General features: G+C 41.1%; 1 protein-coding gene across 1 annotated transcript in view; it reads right to left on the bottom strand.

Moving 5' to 3' along the window:
• Positions 1-15458, bottom strand: part of slc2a9l2 (solute carrier family 2 member 9, like 2) — a gene marked incomplete at both ends in the record, with an annotated part of 177024 nt that extends 161566 nt beyond the window's left edge. Inside the window, 3 exons of the mRNA XM_084061743.1 lie at positions 9579-9739; positions 13642-13746; positions 15453-15458. Of these exons, the coding sequence (XP_083917869.1) occupies positions 9579-9739; positions 13642-13746; positions 15453-15458 (272 nt within the window). The remainder of the gene's footprint in view (positions 1-9578; positions 9740-13641; positions 13747-15452) is intronic.
• Between the last annotated feature and the right edge of the window lie 348 nt (positions 15459-15806).

The following is a 15806-nucleotide window of genomic DNA, read 5'->3' as shown; positions in this document are numbered from 1 at the left end:
TGCATATGCTTTATCAAATACAACAACCCGCTTTTGTTGCCATTACATTAGCCACAGACTTTTGAGCCTTGGACAAAAGTATTTCACTTGGTGTGAAAAAGAAGTAGGCTTACCGTATGTTTCCGACCTTATTTAATCTCTCCGGTGAGTGCGTGCGAGAGAGAGCGAGAGCGAGAGAGCGAGAGCGAGAAAGAGAGAGAGAGAGAGAGGCAATAGATCAACATCATTTTCAACTAGACGCGTCGCAATTCAGCACAATTGCAGAGTGTGGTTGCGCCGACGCGAGTCGCGGGTCGCTGCCGCCGGGACTCGAGAAATACGCTGGGAGGAATACCGTTGGAGGCTGCACCAATTAAATTGTCACACAACTCCTGAGATCACTTGCGTTTCATTTTGAGAGGATTGATCCCCCCAACATAAGGTTTTTGCATCAAACTGTTACATTTTGAGCATTTGTGGCGCCCTCTATGGATCAAAGTGGAAATGCTTATGGGGATTTGTTGAGTAAACCACCCTTGACATGTGATTCAAATTTGGGATTGACTGGACGTTTCGTTCGTGATTTGTGGCCTTTTTTGTAAAACTTCTGCTAACTTTGGAAGCCATTTACGGACGAACGGTATGGACTATGAAAAAAATCCGCTTGGATATCTTTATCGCATGGGTCCAGAGATCATGTGTACCGATTTTTGTGAAATTTGGACAAAATATGTGGGAGGAGGAGCTAAAAGTGTGTTTTGAAGATAATTCAAAATGGCGGAAAATCTATCCTGGCGCAAATGGGCGTGGCCTATATGAGGAGTTGCGTCTTGACCCAAGGCATCTAGGGGAAAAAAAGATTTTTATTTTACGTAAGAGTTTGTATGTAAGAGTTTTTATAATAACAAGAGTTATAGGCCAAAACGTAAAGTGGACAGTTATAGCACCACCACAAGGCCGAATGGTGTGATTATTTGTTTTAATAATTTCGGACTAAATTATGAACCTCTGGTAACTCTAGCTCTTACGGTTTCTGAGAAAAAAATACTTGAATTTTAGTTTTTTCACTTTTCCATTAAAGTGGATGGGGAAATGTAATGCACTAATAAATCAATATCAATTAAACTATGCAACCAATCTCTTAGCAAAATACAAGCGCACGATTCCCGGTGAAGCCGGTCATTTTGACATATGGCACGAAATTGGGGAAAAAAACTGTGGGAGGAGTAGCGTGCCAAAATAAAGTTTACAGTATCTAGAACATGAAATAAAGTGGGAAGAGTACTATAGTCTCTAAGTAAGGTTTTTTTTTTTTTTTGTAATGTAGGCCTATACAACAGCTGCCGTCCTATACATATAACCTTTATTTGACTAGAAAGTCACATAGAGATTCAGACACGGCCAAGACAGGTCGGTATAAAACAACATCGCACTGATAGCTGAACACATATCCACTGCTCAAGAGCTTTTAACATCACTAGAAGTATCAGCAGCCAAAGTGGGCCTTTTGCTGAACGCCAAAAAGACAGAATGCCTGTTTCTGAATGAAGACTCTGATCATCCAACTGTGGAGACTACCCAGCCCATCAAGAGGAACCAGACCACTCACATTTCCAGATGTTCTGAGTAGGGATACAGGACTGACTGTGAATGAACTTGGGGTGGCAATGAGCAACAGAGACCAGTGGAAGCAGCTTGTGTCGCAGATCTCGAGGGAACTCGAATGATGATGATGATGATGATGATGATGATGAAAACAACATACAAAGCCACAGCAATAACAACAGAAGTACACAACAACACACACCAACATGTTAAAAATACTAAAATGAAGCGGTGTTAAGTACTACATGGTTTTGAAACAAGAACAGGTCGTATCTTGCCATCTACTTTGCCAAAAAAGTTTATGTCCAAACTTTTTGGGGACTTTTCCACCACCCTGAAAAACATTTAAACACACAATGTGTCGATGTAGATCGCTATTCGAACTAGCCCAATACGTTATTCTAGCTTATGTTGCTTGGAAAAAAGGTGCTCAAGTTTGCATGTAGCCTGCAACTCATTCAATGTCCATCGGCCTTGAAAGAACAAGCGCAAGCTCAACCTTTGAAAACTATCCTTTAGCAAGGATAGTTGTAGTAGTGGCTATTGAATCACTTGGATTGCTCTGAAAGCAAGAATGAGATCGGATAACAAGCTGACAAAAGGATAGTGACACTTCATGTTCTGAAGAAGCACATACTGTGTAAGAGGAATATAGCCTATATACAAATACAGAGAGGATACATACAATACACTTGGCTGGAAGATAATAAGTCATGAACATGTCATTATGTTTGTTTCTCAATGCTTATTTTTTGTTGTGGGAAGTGAATAAAAGCCCCACGTACGCATGCCTTCAGTCAGAAGGAGGTACTGGGGAATAGGACAAATGAAGAAAGATTGCTCTAGTGGGGGTGCTGACATTCAAACGTGTTTTGAGCTTGTAGATTTCCACAATTCCTGTTTTGTATAAAGTTATTTGTCATATCTGCCCTGTGCACCTTTTGTTTATCAAGCCTAAAAGATTTTTTTTAATACAGGCCCTTTACTTGTAACAGAGTATGTTGTGATATTGCTACTTCTCCAAAGTACTTCCACCTACGAGTGTGAGTTTTCATCACACAGTTTTCCTTTGTACCTACAACAATGCCTTGTAACTACATTTAGGACACTACAACTAGTACTACTACTACTACTAGTAGTAGTAGGCTTGGGTGTTATCAAAGGATGTATACGGTCCTGTATTTATAGCACGGTATTTAGAAATCCCAAAGGTATGATTTATTTCAATACCGTCCAAAAATACAGACCCTCATGAATATGGAATCATGAAAATATTGCCAGGTATAACTTTATCTTGAGATGACTTCCTCCAACTACAAAAGCAGTGTATTAGTCATCTGCTTTCATTCGACAGCCAGCCAGCCTGCCTGCCAGGCAGCACCCACACACACACACACACACACACACACACACACACACACACATCAACTCCATCCATTCAGCCCACTGATGTGTCAGTACATCCACCACGGCAAACAAGTGTCACTGGGTCGTCCAGCAAGATATCCTCGCCGTCGGGCGCAAGCCTCGTAGGCAGTGTTGCCAGATGTGAGAGAAATAAGCAACCAGGTCTAGGAAAACAAGCCCCCCCCCCCAAAAAAAAACACATGTACACATGTATAAGAAACTGTAGCGGAAAATAGCCGATCTACAAGAGCTTGTAGCGCTACTTTTGTCGTACGACAAAGTAGGGCATTAATCTGATGAAAAAAGTAGTATGGTAGAAAAAGTAGAGAAACTACCCGACATTGACGATGCTGAATCTATGGAAGAAAGGCTGCTTATTTCCTGTCTATTCATTCATGATTCTATGGACAGTAAGTATATTAAAAGGTGATGTTAAAGGGATATTTCACTTTCAAACATGTTTGGGGTCAAGTTAACGTCTACTCATGGTCATGTTAACGCTTTTGTGAACACCCCAGGCAGTTTTTATTAAGTTGCTTGATTCAGTATTTAGATATTTGATATTCATTTTTATCAGAAAGGAAGGGAGCGCCCTTCCTATAGAAACCCAAACTTAACTTCAAACTCCATTTTAACCAGGATGGATTCATTGAAAACACATGTCCTTGGTTCTGGTGACTGATATTGGCCTTGACGCGTGAGGGGGCCATGTTTCTTCAATTAATTGTTTAATTTAACAAAAATTAAATGAAAATGTATTATTTAATAATAAAATAAAATGAATTAAATGAAAAAAAAATTGAAAAAATACGCCCCCCTCACGGACGGGGGCCGAAACAAGGACGGGTGTTTTTACACTCTCAGTCAGATCACAACAGGAGGGAGTAGAGGCTAAACATACACCCACAAAACACAAAACAACAAGTGAAAAGGAGGGTATATTAAGTATGTTTTTAAAATTCCCTATAGGGTGGGGGCAGCTTTGATCCTCAAAGGGAGTTCATTCGGAAACTTCGGTGCCAAGACAGCAAAGGCATGGTCGCCGTTCCATACTGTGCTAGACGCGGAGTCTTCACATACAGTACAACTGAACTGAGAGACATGGAGCTGGAAGCATGACATAGAATCTGAGATCACTAACCCCCCCTGAAGCAGAGCCTTTGTTATTGCATGATCATAACGTTGAACATCTTCAAAGGCATAAGTTAAACTTTAACTTATGCCTTTGAAGATGTTCAACGTTATGATCATAAAGCACTGACAGGCTGCAGGAACGATGCTGTGAACCAAAATGCTGAACATGTAGTATGATGAAGAGTGAACTGTGTTCTGCTTATAAAGACCATTAGGATTGAGGCCGTGTGAGTTATCTTGTTAGCAGTGGTGTACTCAAGTACTGTACTTAAGTACAATGTTGAGGTATTGTTTTACTTTACTGGAGAATTTCCAATTTTCAATACTTTTACTTCTACTTTAGTACATCTCAGAGTCAAATATTGGACTTTTTACTCCACATTTTTTTTCTTAAGACTTTAGTTAGGCCTACTAGTTACTTTGTAGATTTGGATTATTACTATGAAACATACATTAACCACTTCAGCCCTATTTAAAGTTTAGCTATTTGAAAATAGCCGATCTACAAGCTCTCAACGCGTCGCGATGCGACACATTGTGAGCTTGTAGATCGGCTAATATCTAAAGATTGTTATCCATTTTAGACATTATGATAACTTGTGAAACGGGACATTCTGTATAATGAGTAGGCCTATTTTTACTTTTGGTACTTTAAGTATATTTTGATGCCAATACTTTTGTACTTTTACTCAAGTCAATTTTGACTTCTGGACTTTTACTTGTAACAGAGTATTTCTATTTTGGAGTATTGATACTTTTACTTAAGTACAAAATGTGAGTACTTTTTCCACCAATGCTTGTTAGCAAAAGAGAATGAAGGGAGATTGAGTGAGGTTGAACGTGGAGTACTGCCTATGTATGTACAGTATTAAAGTCAAGCTGCACTATGTAACTTTTCTTTTATGAATATACAATTTAATTTTGTCCAATCTGTATGGTAAAGTATGTTGAAAGTATCTGTCTCATTTTAGATTTGAGCTAAAAAGCATTATTTTATACTTAGCAGATAAACAAGCTCATAGCACTTTGTGCCGTCCTACGAGCTTGTAGATCTGCTATATTTTTTAATCGTGATTCTTTTTTTTGCAAATCTTTGAATATATATTATATTCTTTTAAAGCAAACATTTTTTACTCAAATGTTTGAGTAGAAAAAAACGTTTTTTTCAGATGGGGGTCATCAACATACGTTTTTCAGAAAACTGTTGGGTTAATATAATATAACTTATACAATTGGGGTGGTTGTATTTTGGTTGCATCTCCCTGTTCTTCTATTGAGACATTTAGATCGTGCCAAAGGTCATGTCTCACCTAGACACAGGATCGGACACGAATTCTTTGGCCATGGCATACCAAAGGGCAAGTAAAACTAAAGTAACACCTGTATCCATATCCATGCAAAACAGCCTGACACTTATCACTCCGTAAATGTTTATTTGTACTTACTAATGCCAAATCAAACATTTTAAATATATATTCTTAGGGTATAGAGTTTGCCTCTGAGTTCGGGAAATTAGTGCACACAAAGTAGACTACTGATATAGTAACTTTAAAGAAATAAAACTTTTTGGTATAGTAGCATATCGTTTCTGTCGGGTGGAAACCTCATATGTCCGAAACTGTTACTTTTCAGTATTAAAATTCAAAAATAGCAAAAGTAGCAGATCTACAAGCTCAAAACGGGTCACTTCGCGCCGCATTTCGAGCTTGTGGATCTGCTACTTTTGATGCTTTTCTGTGACGCTGTAGTATGATCAAGTAGGGCATTCATTTACAAAAAAACACAAAAAGTTAAAATATGGAGATACTGTAAGAGGTTTCTGCCCAACAGCAACAATACATTGCAATAATAATAATGTGGTTGTCACGACATCCCAAGGCACACTGTACTTGTCTCATGGCACATCAGTATGGGTTGGAATGGGAATGGGATCCGTTTGGGTTGAGAACCACTGGGCCCTCAGGGGTCCTTGAGGGGGTTCCTCCAAGGGGTCCCCAGCTAAATTAGTTAATATAGCATCAACATCTGTTTAACCACTTGAACCCTATATACATAGGCTATTTGAAAATAACTGATCTACACGCTTGTAGATCTGTTATTTTCAGTAACAAAAAAAATCTTGAAATACATTTACCGTAAATAAAAAAAATAACAACACAAATCTTGTATGGGGGGGGTCCATGGCACAAAATATTTTCAGATGGGGGTCCGCAGCAAAATACATGGAGGGTCCTTGACGTGAAACTCCTTGATAACGTCATACATGCTACAATGATTTCCATCACCAGCAGCTCAGCTTTTACAGTCCTATTCTTTTTCTTCACACAAACCGTATATAACTCTGTGAAATGTCAAAGTATGAAAAAATATATAGGGTCCAAGCCCTAGGCTCCACTCAGTGAGCGTGAGATGGAGGCACAGCGCTGACTTAATGGACACTGTTCCCAAGACGAGGAAAACCCTACATATATGGGCCATCTCTTGAGACTTGCTGAGGAGGTAAAGGGAGGGAAATCCCACCTCATGGTCATTAATGTTTATCACCGGTGGGGATTATGTTTTATTCCTGCTTCTAGGTCAGACTCAATTAAATGTATGCATTTCCTTTTGGGAACCATATAGTCTGATACTATGTGCAGTATTTGTGTTCGATGAAATCACAATTTAAATGTAAAACAAAAATAATAAAATAACAAGACTACAAGCTCCCCAAGCTTTTTTTTAATTATAAATCGATCCTTGCACATACCTATATTAATACCATACTATACAGTTCATAACACATGAATGGCAGTTCACTGGGAACTGTAATTGGTAAATTACTGGGCATTTTACTGGAGTCCTTGCTGCCCTCCTATGTGTGTCACAACAGACCAGAACTATTAATTACTAGAGCCTATCTGGTCCCTATATCCCTGACAGGCACAGATATAGGCTGTGGGGGAGAGCACCAGGGAACTGCTGGAAAAAACCCATTACAGTACATCTCCAGTGGCCTAAACCCCCTGGGGGTCCCACCAGGACAGAAGCCACTCTGCCTCGTCCTACAGTACACTCCGTCTACTGTACATATCGTCGCTGTCGGGCAGAAACCTCTTATCTCCAATTCTCAACGTTTTAAAAACTTTTTTTTTGTGTTTTTCCGTAGATCAACGCCCTACTTGATCATATTACAGCGTCACACAAGCGCATGAAAAGTAGCATATCCACAAGCTTATAGATCTGCTGCTTTTGCCGTTTATTAGCGGTGCCAACCGCTCTACACTTGACTTTGTCCGTATGTCCGTATGAGCCTGACGGCAAATGTCCGTATGAGCCTGACGGCAACGAAGAAACACATACAAACACACGCACACACACACACACACACACACACACGGACTTGGAGATTGCCTACGCCAACTCTCCTCTCAATGGCCACACGTGCCACTGGCTATCAAAGAGGGGTCCAGGGACCCCCAGCGTATGTTCTGTCCGTCGTCCGTTTCAGCACGGGATGAGCACGGGATTTCAAACTGCTATAACTGAAGTTTGCAGCATGCCACCAAGTTCACATCCGCTATGTGGACTTAGACCACCAATAGGGACGCGCATGAATTGCTGAAGTTATCACAGAGGAGTCCAGGGACCCCCAGCGTATGTTCTGTCCGTCGTCCGTTTCAGCACGGGATGAGCACGGGATTTTAAACAGCTATAACTCCAGTTTGCAGCATGCCACCAAGTCCAAATTTGGTATGTGGACTTAGACCACCAATAGGGACGAGCATGAATTGCTGAAGCCCCGCCCCCTCTGTCTTCCCATTGGCTGGCCTTTAAACAGCCATAACTCAAGTTCGCAGCATGCTAGGGAGTACAAATTTTGTACATGGACTAAAACCACCAATAGGGACTAACTGTCATTACTTAAGCCCCGCCCCCTCTGTCTGCCCATTGGCTGGGCTTTAAACAGCCATCATTCCAGTTTGCAGCATGCTACCAAGTACAAATTTGGTAAGTGGACTCACACCACCAATAGGGACGAACTGAAATGAGTTAAGGCCCGCCCCAAAGGCACCGCTTCCTTCACACAGGGTGTGATTTTTTTTATTTGAATCCGGAAAAGTAACAGTTTTTGGACATATGAGGTTTCCACCCGACAGAGACGATGTGCCGTCGTCCCGTCTGTGTGCATACTATAATATGTAACACACCACTTCTCCAATGGGCTGGTGGATACAGGGAAATGTAGCGATAATGAAGGGTTGGAAGTGAAATATGGACATATATAAATATGGAAATAAGGAAAAAAAAAGAAGCTGGAAGACTGACAGCATGAGATGGCTTGATGGACAGCCAAATCACAACTGGATGGATCACAGAGTGTGTGCACAGGTGCCATGATTGATTTTCTTCACTCTAGATAGTAGCTCTGGGAGAAAGAGCTCAGCTCACGTGCATACTAGTGCAACACTGTCTCACTCCCCAAGAGGCATTGTGACCTGGGCAAATAAGGCACATGTTGACTTTTCGGGACTTCCGCGGAAGTCCAGTTCTCAGCGTTTGACAGTCCAACAAAAACAGTTAAAACGACGGAGGTGCGCTGTCCCAAGCAGACTTGAGGCACCGGCGAGCGAGCTTAGGCGAACGAGTCGCAGTGCCGAACGTTGCGAAGTCTGCTTGAGCCGACTCAGCGCCGTCCGAGTTATAGGGACAGAATCGTAAATCATATATTCCCCAAAAGTCACCATGTAACTTTTTTGCCCCCCCTTCAAGTCACATTGTCCCAATAACTTGCCCATAATATTGTTGAGTCCCAATGGACAGAGAAGCACTTCCCAGCATGCTTATAGTACTGGTTCTCAAAACTTTGTCATGCCAAGGACCCCCAAATTGATTTGGCCGCGGACCCCCATCTTACAAGGTTTGGCCAGGGACCCCCAGAAGAGAAGATTTGTGAAATTGTCAAAATTATTCAAGATCTTTTATTTTTTTCAAAAATAGCAGATATACAAGGTCACAGCGTGGCACGAAGTGACACGCTGTGACCTTGTAGATCTACTATTTTTGAAAAGCCAACGTATAAGTGGATAAAGTGGTTAAAATTATTGTGATGCTATATTAACTACTGGTGGGCTGTGATAGATATATTGCAAGTGGGCCCCCAAACAATTAAGAAAACACTTAAGATTATATTTAAAACCTTGAAAATAAATAGCAGGAACTTAAAAGTATATTGATCCAAGTCGGGACACAAATCGACCACCCATCTGACCACTTAACACAGCAGCCAAATGGCCTTTTGAGATTTTCAAGTGGGCCCTGATGTGGAAAAGGGTTGAGAACCACTGGTTTAGCCATAATTTGTCATTGTCATACAAATTGCAAAATCATTGACAATAGGGGTTGAAGTGACCCTGTTTTTTTTTACCTGAGTGTAATGCATTGATTGTGTACTGTGAATGGAGTGACCGTACCTTCCCAGCACTTTGAGGATCACGGAGACGACAAGCGTTCCCAGAAGGCCGCCGATGGCAAATATGGACACTGTTAGAGACCACAAGAGGGTGGAGGTTTCTGGTCCGATAGGCTCCCCATACCTCTCCATCCATGTCCGGTTGTAGAAGGCCTTTATATGCTGTTGAAGCAAGAGAGATGGGAACGTTACTTACATGAACAACACCCACGATTTAATGGATGACTACAGCGAGGTGAATTTCTTTATTTGTTAGCTGCGCCCTAAAGTACAGCTAGTCTTCCTGGGGTCCAAATATATCTAAAAAAATAATACATAAATCTAAAAACATACATAACATTAAAAAAAAGAAACAACAAAATGTACATTAAACAATAGTCCATATACGTAAATAATCCAAAATATACGTAAATAAAAATGCATTAAAACATTAAAATAATGTAACATTTGACATGCCATGAGGCAAAAAAGTGGCTATCCATCAATCGACCTTGGGCAATTGCGTGTGCGTGCGTGCGTGCTAAATGTTAAATAGGAAAACGGAGACGGACATTGTCTTTTGGCACAACATTAGCAAACAAATTAGTCGATTATAATTGGCCTTTCACACCCTGGTGCATACAATGTTCTGTATGCAGAGTATAATAACAGAAACCTTATTTTCTGCATGCCCTGAAGAAGGCCATAAAGGCCGAAACATGTTGGTTTGTTTCTATTGTTATAAAATGGCACCATGTCTACTCGCTCTGCGTCTCAGAGGTGGGTTCAGGAACCTGGCTATAAATGGAAACTTGAATCAAATTATATTATCAATCAAACTCAAACTTTATTTATATAGCACATTTCATACAGCAGGTGCAACCCAATGCGCTTCACAGAACAAAAGAAGAAAAACATTCAAATCATTTATGAAAGGGGGGAAAAAATCCATTTTAAAAGTACAAAAAGATAAAATAAGATAAAATAGAGTATTGCTAAAACCTAGGTAAAGGCAATGCTAAAAAGGTGTGTCTTAAGATTTATTTCAAAACTGTGCATGGATTCAGAGAGCCGCAGGTCCGCAGGCAGGCTGTTCCACATTTTAGGACCATAAAGACTGCTTCTCCGTGCCTTTTAGTTCTAGCCGCTGGAATAGTTCAGAGACCAGTGCCAGAGGACCTAAGAGCTCTACCAGGCATATACCCAGAGAGCATTGCAGATAAACAGACAGGTACATTTCCATTTAGTGATTTAAAAACCAATAAAATTATCTTAAAATCTACTCTAAAACGAACATGTCCAAACCTGCCTACCGATGATGTCACTGGTAGGGCATGGTTTCTGAACTGTCCACAGCCATCCTCTGAGATACCCTGAGGTGCCATGAGCATTACTAGTGAGGACCAAGTATATGAAGACAAGGCTGCAAATGGGTGAAGTGCTTCTTCTTTGGACAGTATCAAAATAGACAAAGAAAAAATAACGCACATCCTCCGTTTCTTGGTGCTGAGCCAAACTGTAAGAACAGAATCATGAAAAAAAAGCGGGGGCTCGAAACTCACTTGTAAATGCTCCAAGTTTTTTAACAGCAGATACGACGTTTCGACCCTTTCGGTCTTTTTCAAGTATACTACTATATTACTATACCCTTTCGGTATAAGACCGAAAGGGTCTTATAGTTATATATTTAAGTGTGAGTTGCAGAACTTGCCAACCCCATGGGCTTGTTAGATGATCATAACATTGACTAATTAGCACGCCTGCATTCGTTCCAAATTTTTCCAAATTATTGCACCGGATCAAAACTGTGAGATATGTGAGTGTTATGCTAATGAAACACTCTCTCCTGTGAGAGACAGACAGACAGACAGACAGACAGACAGACAGACAGACAGACAGACAGAAAGACAGACAGACCCCCCCCCCCCTCACCACACACGGTGCCTCTCTATTTGAAGGGCCTGTCCAGTTGAGCGATACACTGTGGACATTGATGGGGACACCAATTCAGAGAGAAATAATTAAACGCTCGCAAACTGAGGGCTCCAATGCGACAGATGCTTTATTGCATATCACAAAACAGAAAAGCTGTGACCTTTCGAGCTGTTTCAAAGCTCTTCCTCAGACCATTTGTTTTTCAGAGCTTTGAGCTTTAAACGTCACAGCTTTTTTTTTTGTGGTGCAATAAAGCATCTGACACATTGGAGCCCTCAGTGTGCGGGCGTTTATTTATTGTTCTCTGCTACTGTTCGTCGCTCAGCACCTGCCCAAGTTCGGGTTGGGGAAGTTCATGTGGTTTTCCTTTTTTTCGTAGGGCTAACAATTCGACAGTCAAAAGCAACCAATCAAAGCGGACCTGACAACTGTATCATATTCTGTAGACAGTACTCCTTGCAATCCAATCCCATCCATTTTCTGTTCGCCTCCAGTTAAGTCTCTTGTGACATCTTCATTGCTGCTAACAATGGGGAATTGTGCTGACAATATCCATTCAGTGAGTTATCTTTGACTATAATTTCTGCCATTTGTCAAACCCGTCCCCAGCTACAATTATAGCAAAGAATTTATACTGGTGGCATTGAGAGAAGTATACGAAAGATTTTCTTCCTGTTGTGGGTGCTATGTTGTGTGAGGAGTCGGAGAGTTGCCACAACGTTGCAATTAATGAGCTTTATCTAATTACAGCCAATGTACAATAATGGCTTTGTGGAACAGATCGGTGGGCAACCTAATCCCAATCTGACTTCTTCTTGGCACAGCTAAAGTTCAAGTGTTTATTTTCACGTTCTGCCAAGGCCCATTGATTTCTGTGAGACGTGTCTGGCAAGAAAGTGAAACTTTATAGCTGACCCTGCAAAAGCATTGTTATCGTTTTATTTTTATCTTTTTATAGCAAACAAGAAGTGACAACACAACTTTTTGGTTTTGGCAGGGTACTGTGGGGACTGTTGTTCATTATTGATGGTCTGTTATTTCTTACCTTTGTATTGCTGTATTATCCATAGTACAGTTTTTCCTTACTCTGTATCTGTAACTTTGTAACTCTAACTGCTGTGCTGCCTATACAGTATATGGGCGACTGATATCCCCCGCGGGATCAATAAAAGGTATCTATCCATCTATCTATCTATCTATCTATCATCTATCCATCTATCTATCTATCTATCTATCATCTATCCATCTATCCACCTATATAAAAACAGGTGTTGTGAAACGTGTGAGAGGACTTGTGAGGGAGGGGACACACATAGGCTACAGTAGAACTGCACATGCAGTAGACACATGCACACTGTAAACACAGGGGACAGACATATATACTGTACACAGTACAAACAAACAGTATACACAGACACTCTGCTCTAGAGGGCCTGGCTTTTGATCCAAAAGTTAATCATCTGTTCAGGGAGGCCGATTGATAACGCACGTGAGGCCTCATGAAAATGCCACCAGCCAGTGTTTCTGTGAGTCATATCACCAACAGCCTTGATCACGCAGAGGAAAACAACACAGAAGCCAACTGGGTGCTCAAAGGAGATAATGGGAAAAAAAGTCTCAAAAGTATGCTGAAGGTGCTTCTAGGATCAGCAGGAATGCAGGCTTAAAAAGAATAGGAGATCCAAGCACTCCAAAAAGGAGATGATATAGAGTTAAAACAAAATGCCAACATTTTTCGACCAGTTCTTCATCGGTTCTCGCAGGCTTTTTATTTATTTTTTTATTTAAAAAAATCATGAATAGTAGCCTAATGCAGGTGTAAGACCACTGTGTTTGTATTGTGTTATAGGTATAATGCATAGTTTTCTATGCATTTCAGGGGTTTGGGGGGGTTTGACCCCCCAAAAACAAATTCGGCCCAGGATAGATGTCCCTTATTTTAATCTCTGGGAGTTGGCAACCCTAACCTTGCCATACCTTAGCTTTTGCCTGACAAAGAACGTAACTGGTCGACACATGTTGGTATTTGCTCGGATGTGCTCGGGTCATGCTTTATTGATTTTCTCGCGAGTGCTAACCTGATGGGGAGGGGGGGCTCTTTCTCTCTATACCGCAACGCACACACAACGTGATCCAACAGTCCAACCCACCTGAGCAGGAGCGTTGACCACGGACAGGTTGTAGCCATAGAGATAGGATGACCCCAGGGCCCCGAAGAAGGCTGCGTTCACCAGACAGGCTGTGATTGGCTGCCGCTAAAAAAGGGGCAACACACACACACACACACACACACACACACACACACACACACACACACACACACACACACACACACACACACACACACACACACACACACACACACACACACACACACACACACACACACACACACACACACACACACACACACACACACAGGCATGTTAGAGGAACTGGTGTTTCACAATTAGAGTATCTCATTTGAGGTCATACATAGTTTAATTTGTTTTAATTCAATAGGTGTACAAATGGAACCAAATGGACCCGTACCAGTTACAGACCTGTAGGGATCCCTTTTTTTTTATATACTGTACAAAATTGGATCTATGAAATCATATTCTCTCCATCTGTATGATTAGAATCATGTCATTTGTCCATATTTTAAAACAGGGAGTGAAGAGGGACTTTAAGTCCAGGAGAATAATCTTTCTTGGTTGCAATCATTCCAAGCACCAAAGCCTTTTGCTCTTCAGACACGCACGAGTCCTGTACTATTCTCTAGCAAAAAGAGCACTTGAACAGTGCAGTCACATAAGAGTCGACATAACCCAAACAAGACGTAATCAAGTACCCTCTTCTGTCTTACATCTATCACAGAGTAGACTGAAAGAACGAGCCCAATCGATGGTCTTGAAGGGCGGAGCCAAACCCAGGCGCTGGATTCCAGCGCCTGGGTTTGGAGCACTCTGATTGGTTAGGAGATACTGTAACAAGGTCCTAAGACCAGCGTTCCTGCAAGGTTCTCCCAGGCTTTTTTTCTTTTGAAACAAAAAAAAAATGCATGGGTTTCCGAGGCTAATCACAGAGAGGAGGAACTGTAGGGTAGAATCTGTTTAGCCTTGGCTTGGAATAAAGGATTCTATGCATAACATTGTATTGTATTCAGTGTTGCCAATTCTGCTTATTAGAAGCGACTTTGGGCTTGTTTTCCCATAAAGTCCTGTAAATATTGGAAGTTGCGTGCCGTGTTGCGTTTTTTTAGGGCTTGTTTCTAAAGTGTAGTTGCTTATTTGGGCTTGCTTCAGTTTAACCATTTTAACCACTTTAACCCTGTTTGCATTGGCTATTTGCAAATATCTACAAGCTCACAACGCGTTGCAAAGTGACGCATTGTGAGCTGTACAGTAGATCTGCTATTTTCTAAAAATACAGGGAAAAAAGGTGAATATCTGGAATGTTTTTGAAACATTTGACAACACAAATCTTGTATGGGGGTCCCTGGCACAAGATATTTTCAGATGGCGTCCATGGCCAAATACATATTAAATTGGGGGTCTTGGACATCAAAAAATATTTGAGAACCTCCCAAACATCAGACAAAAAGTCCAAGCCTATCACCAGAAATCCCCCCCAGCCCCGAACTGTTTACTGTACATATGTTTCTTATTGATTACTACTCGTTTATATGATGCTTTTGCATAGTATGGTATATTTGTCTGTCATTAAATGTTTTGGATGCACAGGACCCCAATAAGCCTTAGTGCTTCCTTCCTTATTCAATCGATCAATTAATAAAGTTTGACTGACCTTCCCTAGGCGCTTATTTTCTGCTTGTTTGTTTCGCTCACAAAATCTGGCAACACTGATTGTATTCGCTGGCACTAGTGGAACACGTTTGTATTCTGGGCAAGCCCTCTTTACAGATTTCATCAGACAATTATGTTCCCTATTCAGAGCCCCCAGCCTCGGATGCTTTTACCGGCATTTTCTGAAGCCAAGGGAATTCAACACAGGACATTTCATGACCCCCAGTTGAGGACACCCTTGTTTGGTTGTCCTTGGGAGTGCCAGACAAAAACAACTATTCACTGCTACTACAGGGAGGATGTATTTTTGTACACCATAGTTAAGCCCGCCATGGGGTCCCACTACAGATTTTTTACATTGGGTTTTCGGATAAAGAAATAAAAATAAGCTCTGTAGCAAACAAAGGCTATTCAAATGTTTTGTTCAACAAGATAATCTCTGCAAATCAACACATTTTAAACCACACAAAAGGCATACTAGTAAATAAAAAGCTTTATAATTCATGGTTGGCTCCAAGTTCAAGCCA

Source organism: Gymnoscopelus microlampas (assembly GCF_963454915.1).
Source record: "Gymnoscopelus microlampas genome assembly, chromosome: 7".
Taxonomy (NCBI): domain Eukaryota; kingdom Metazoa; phylum Chordata; class Actinopteri; order Myctophiformes; family Myctophidae; genus Gymnoscopelus; species Gymnoscopelus microlampas.
Note: the sequence above shows the minus strand (reverse complement) of the source record. Positions and strands in the feature narration are given on the sequence as shown.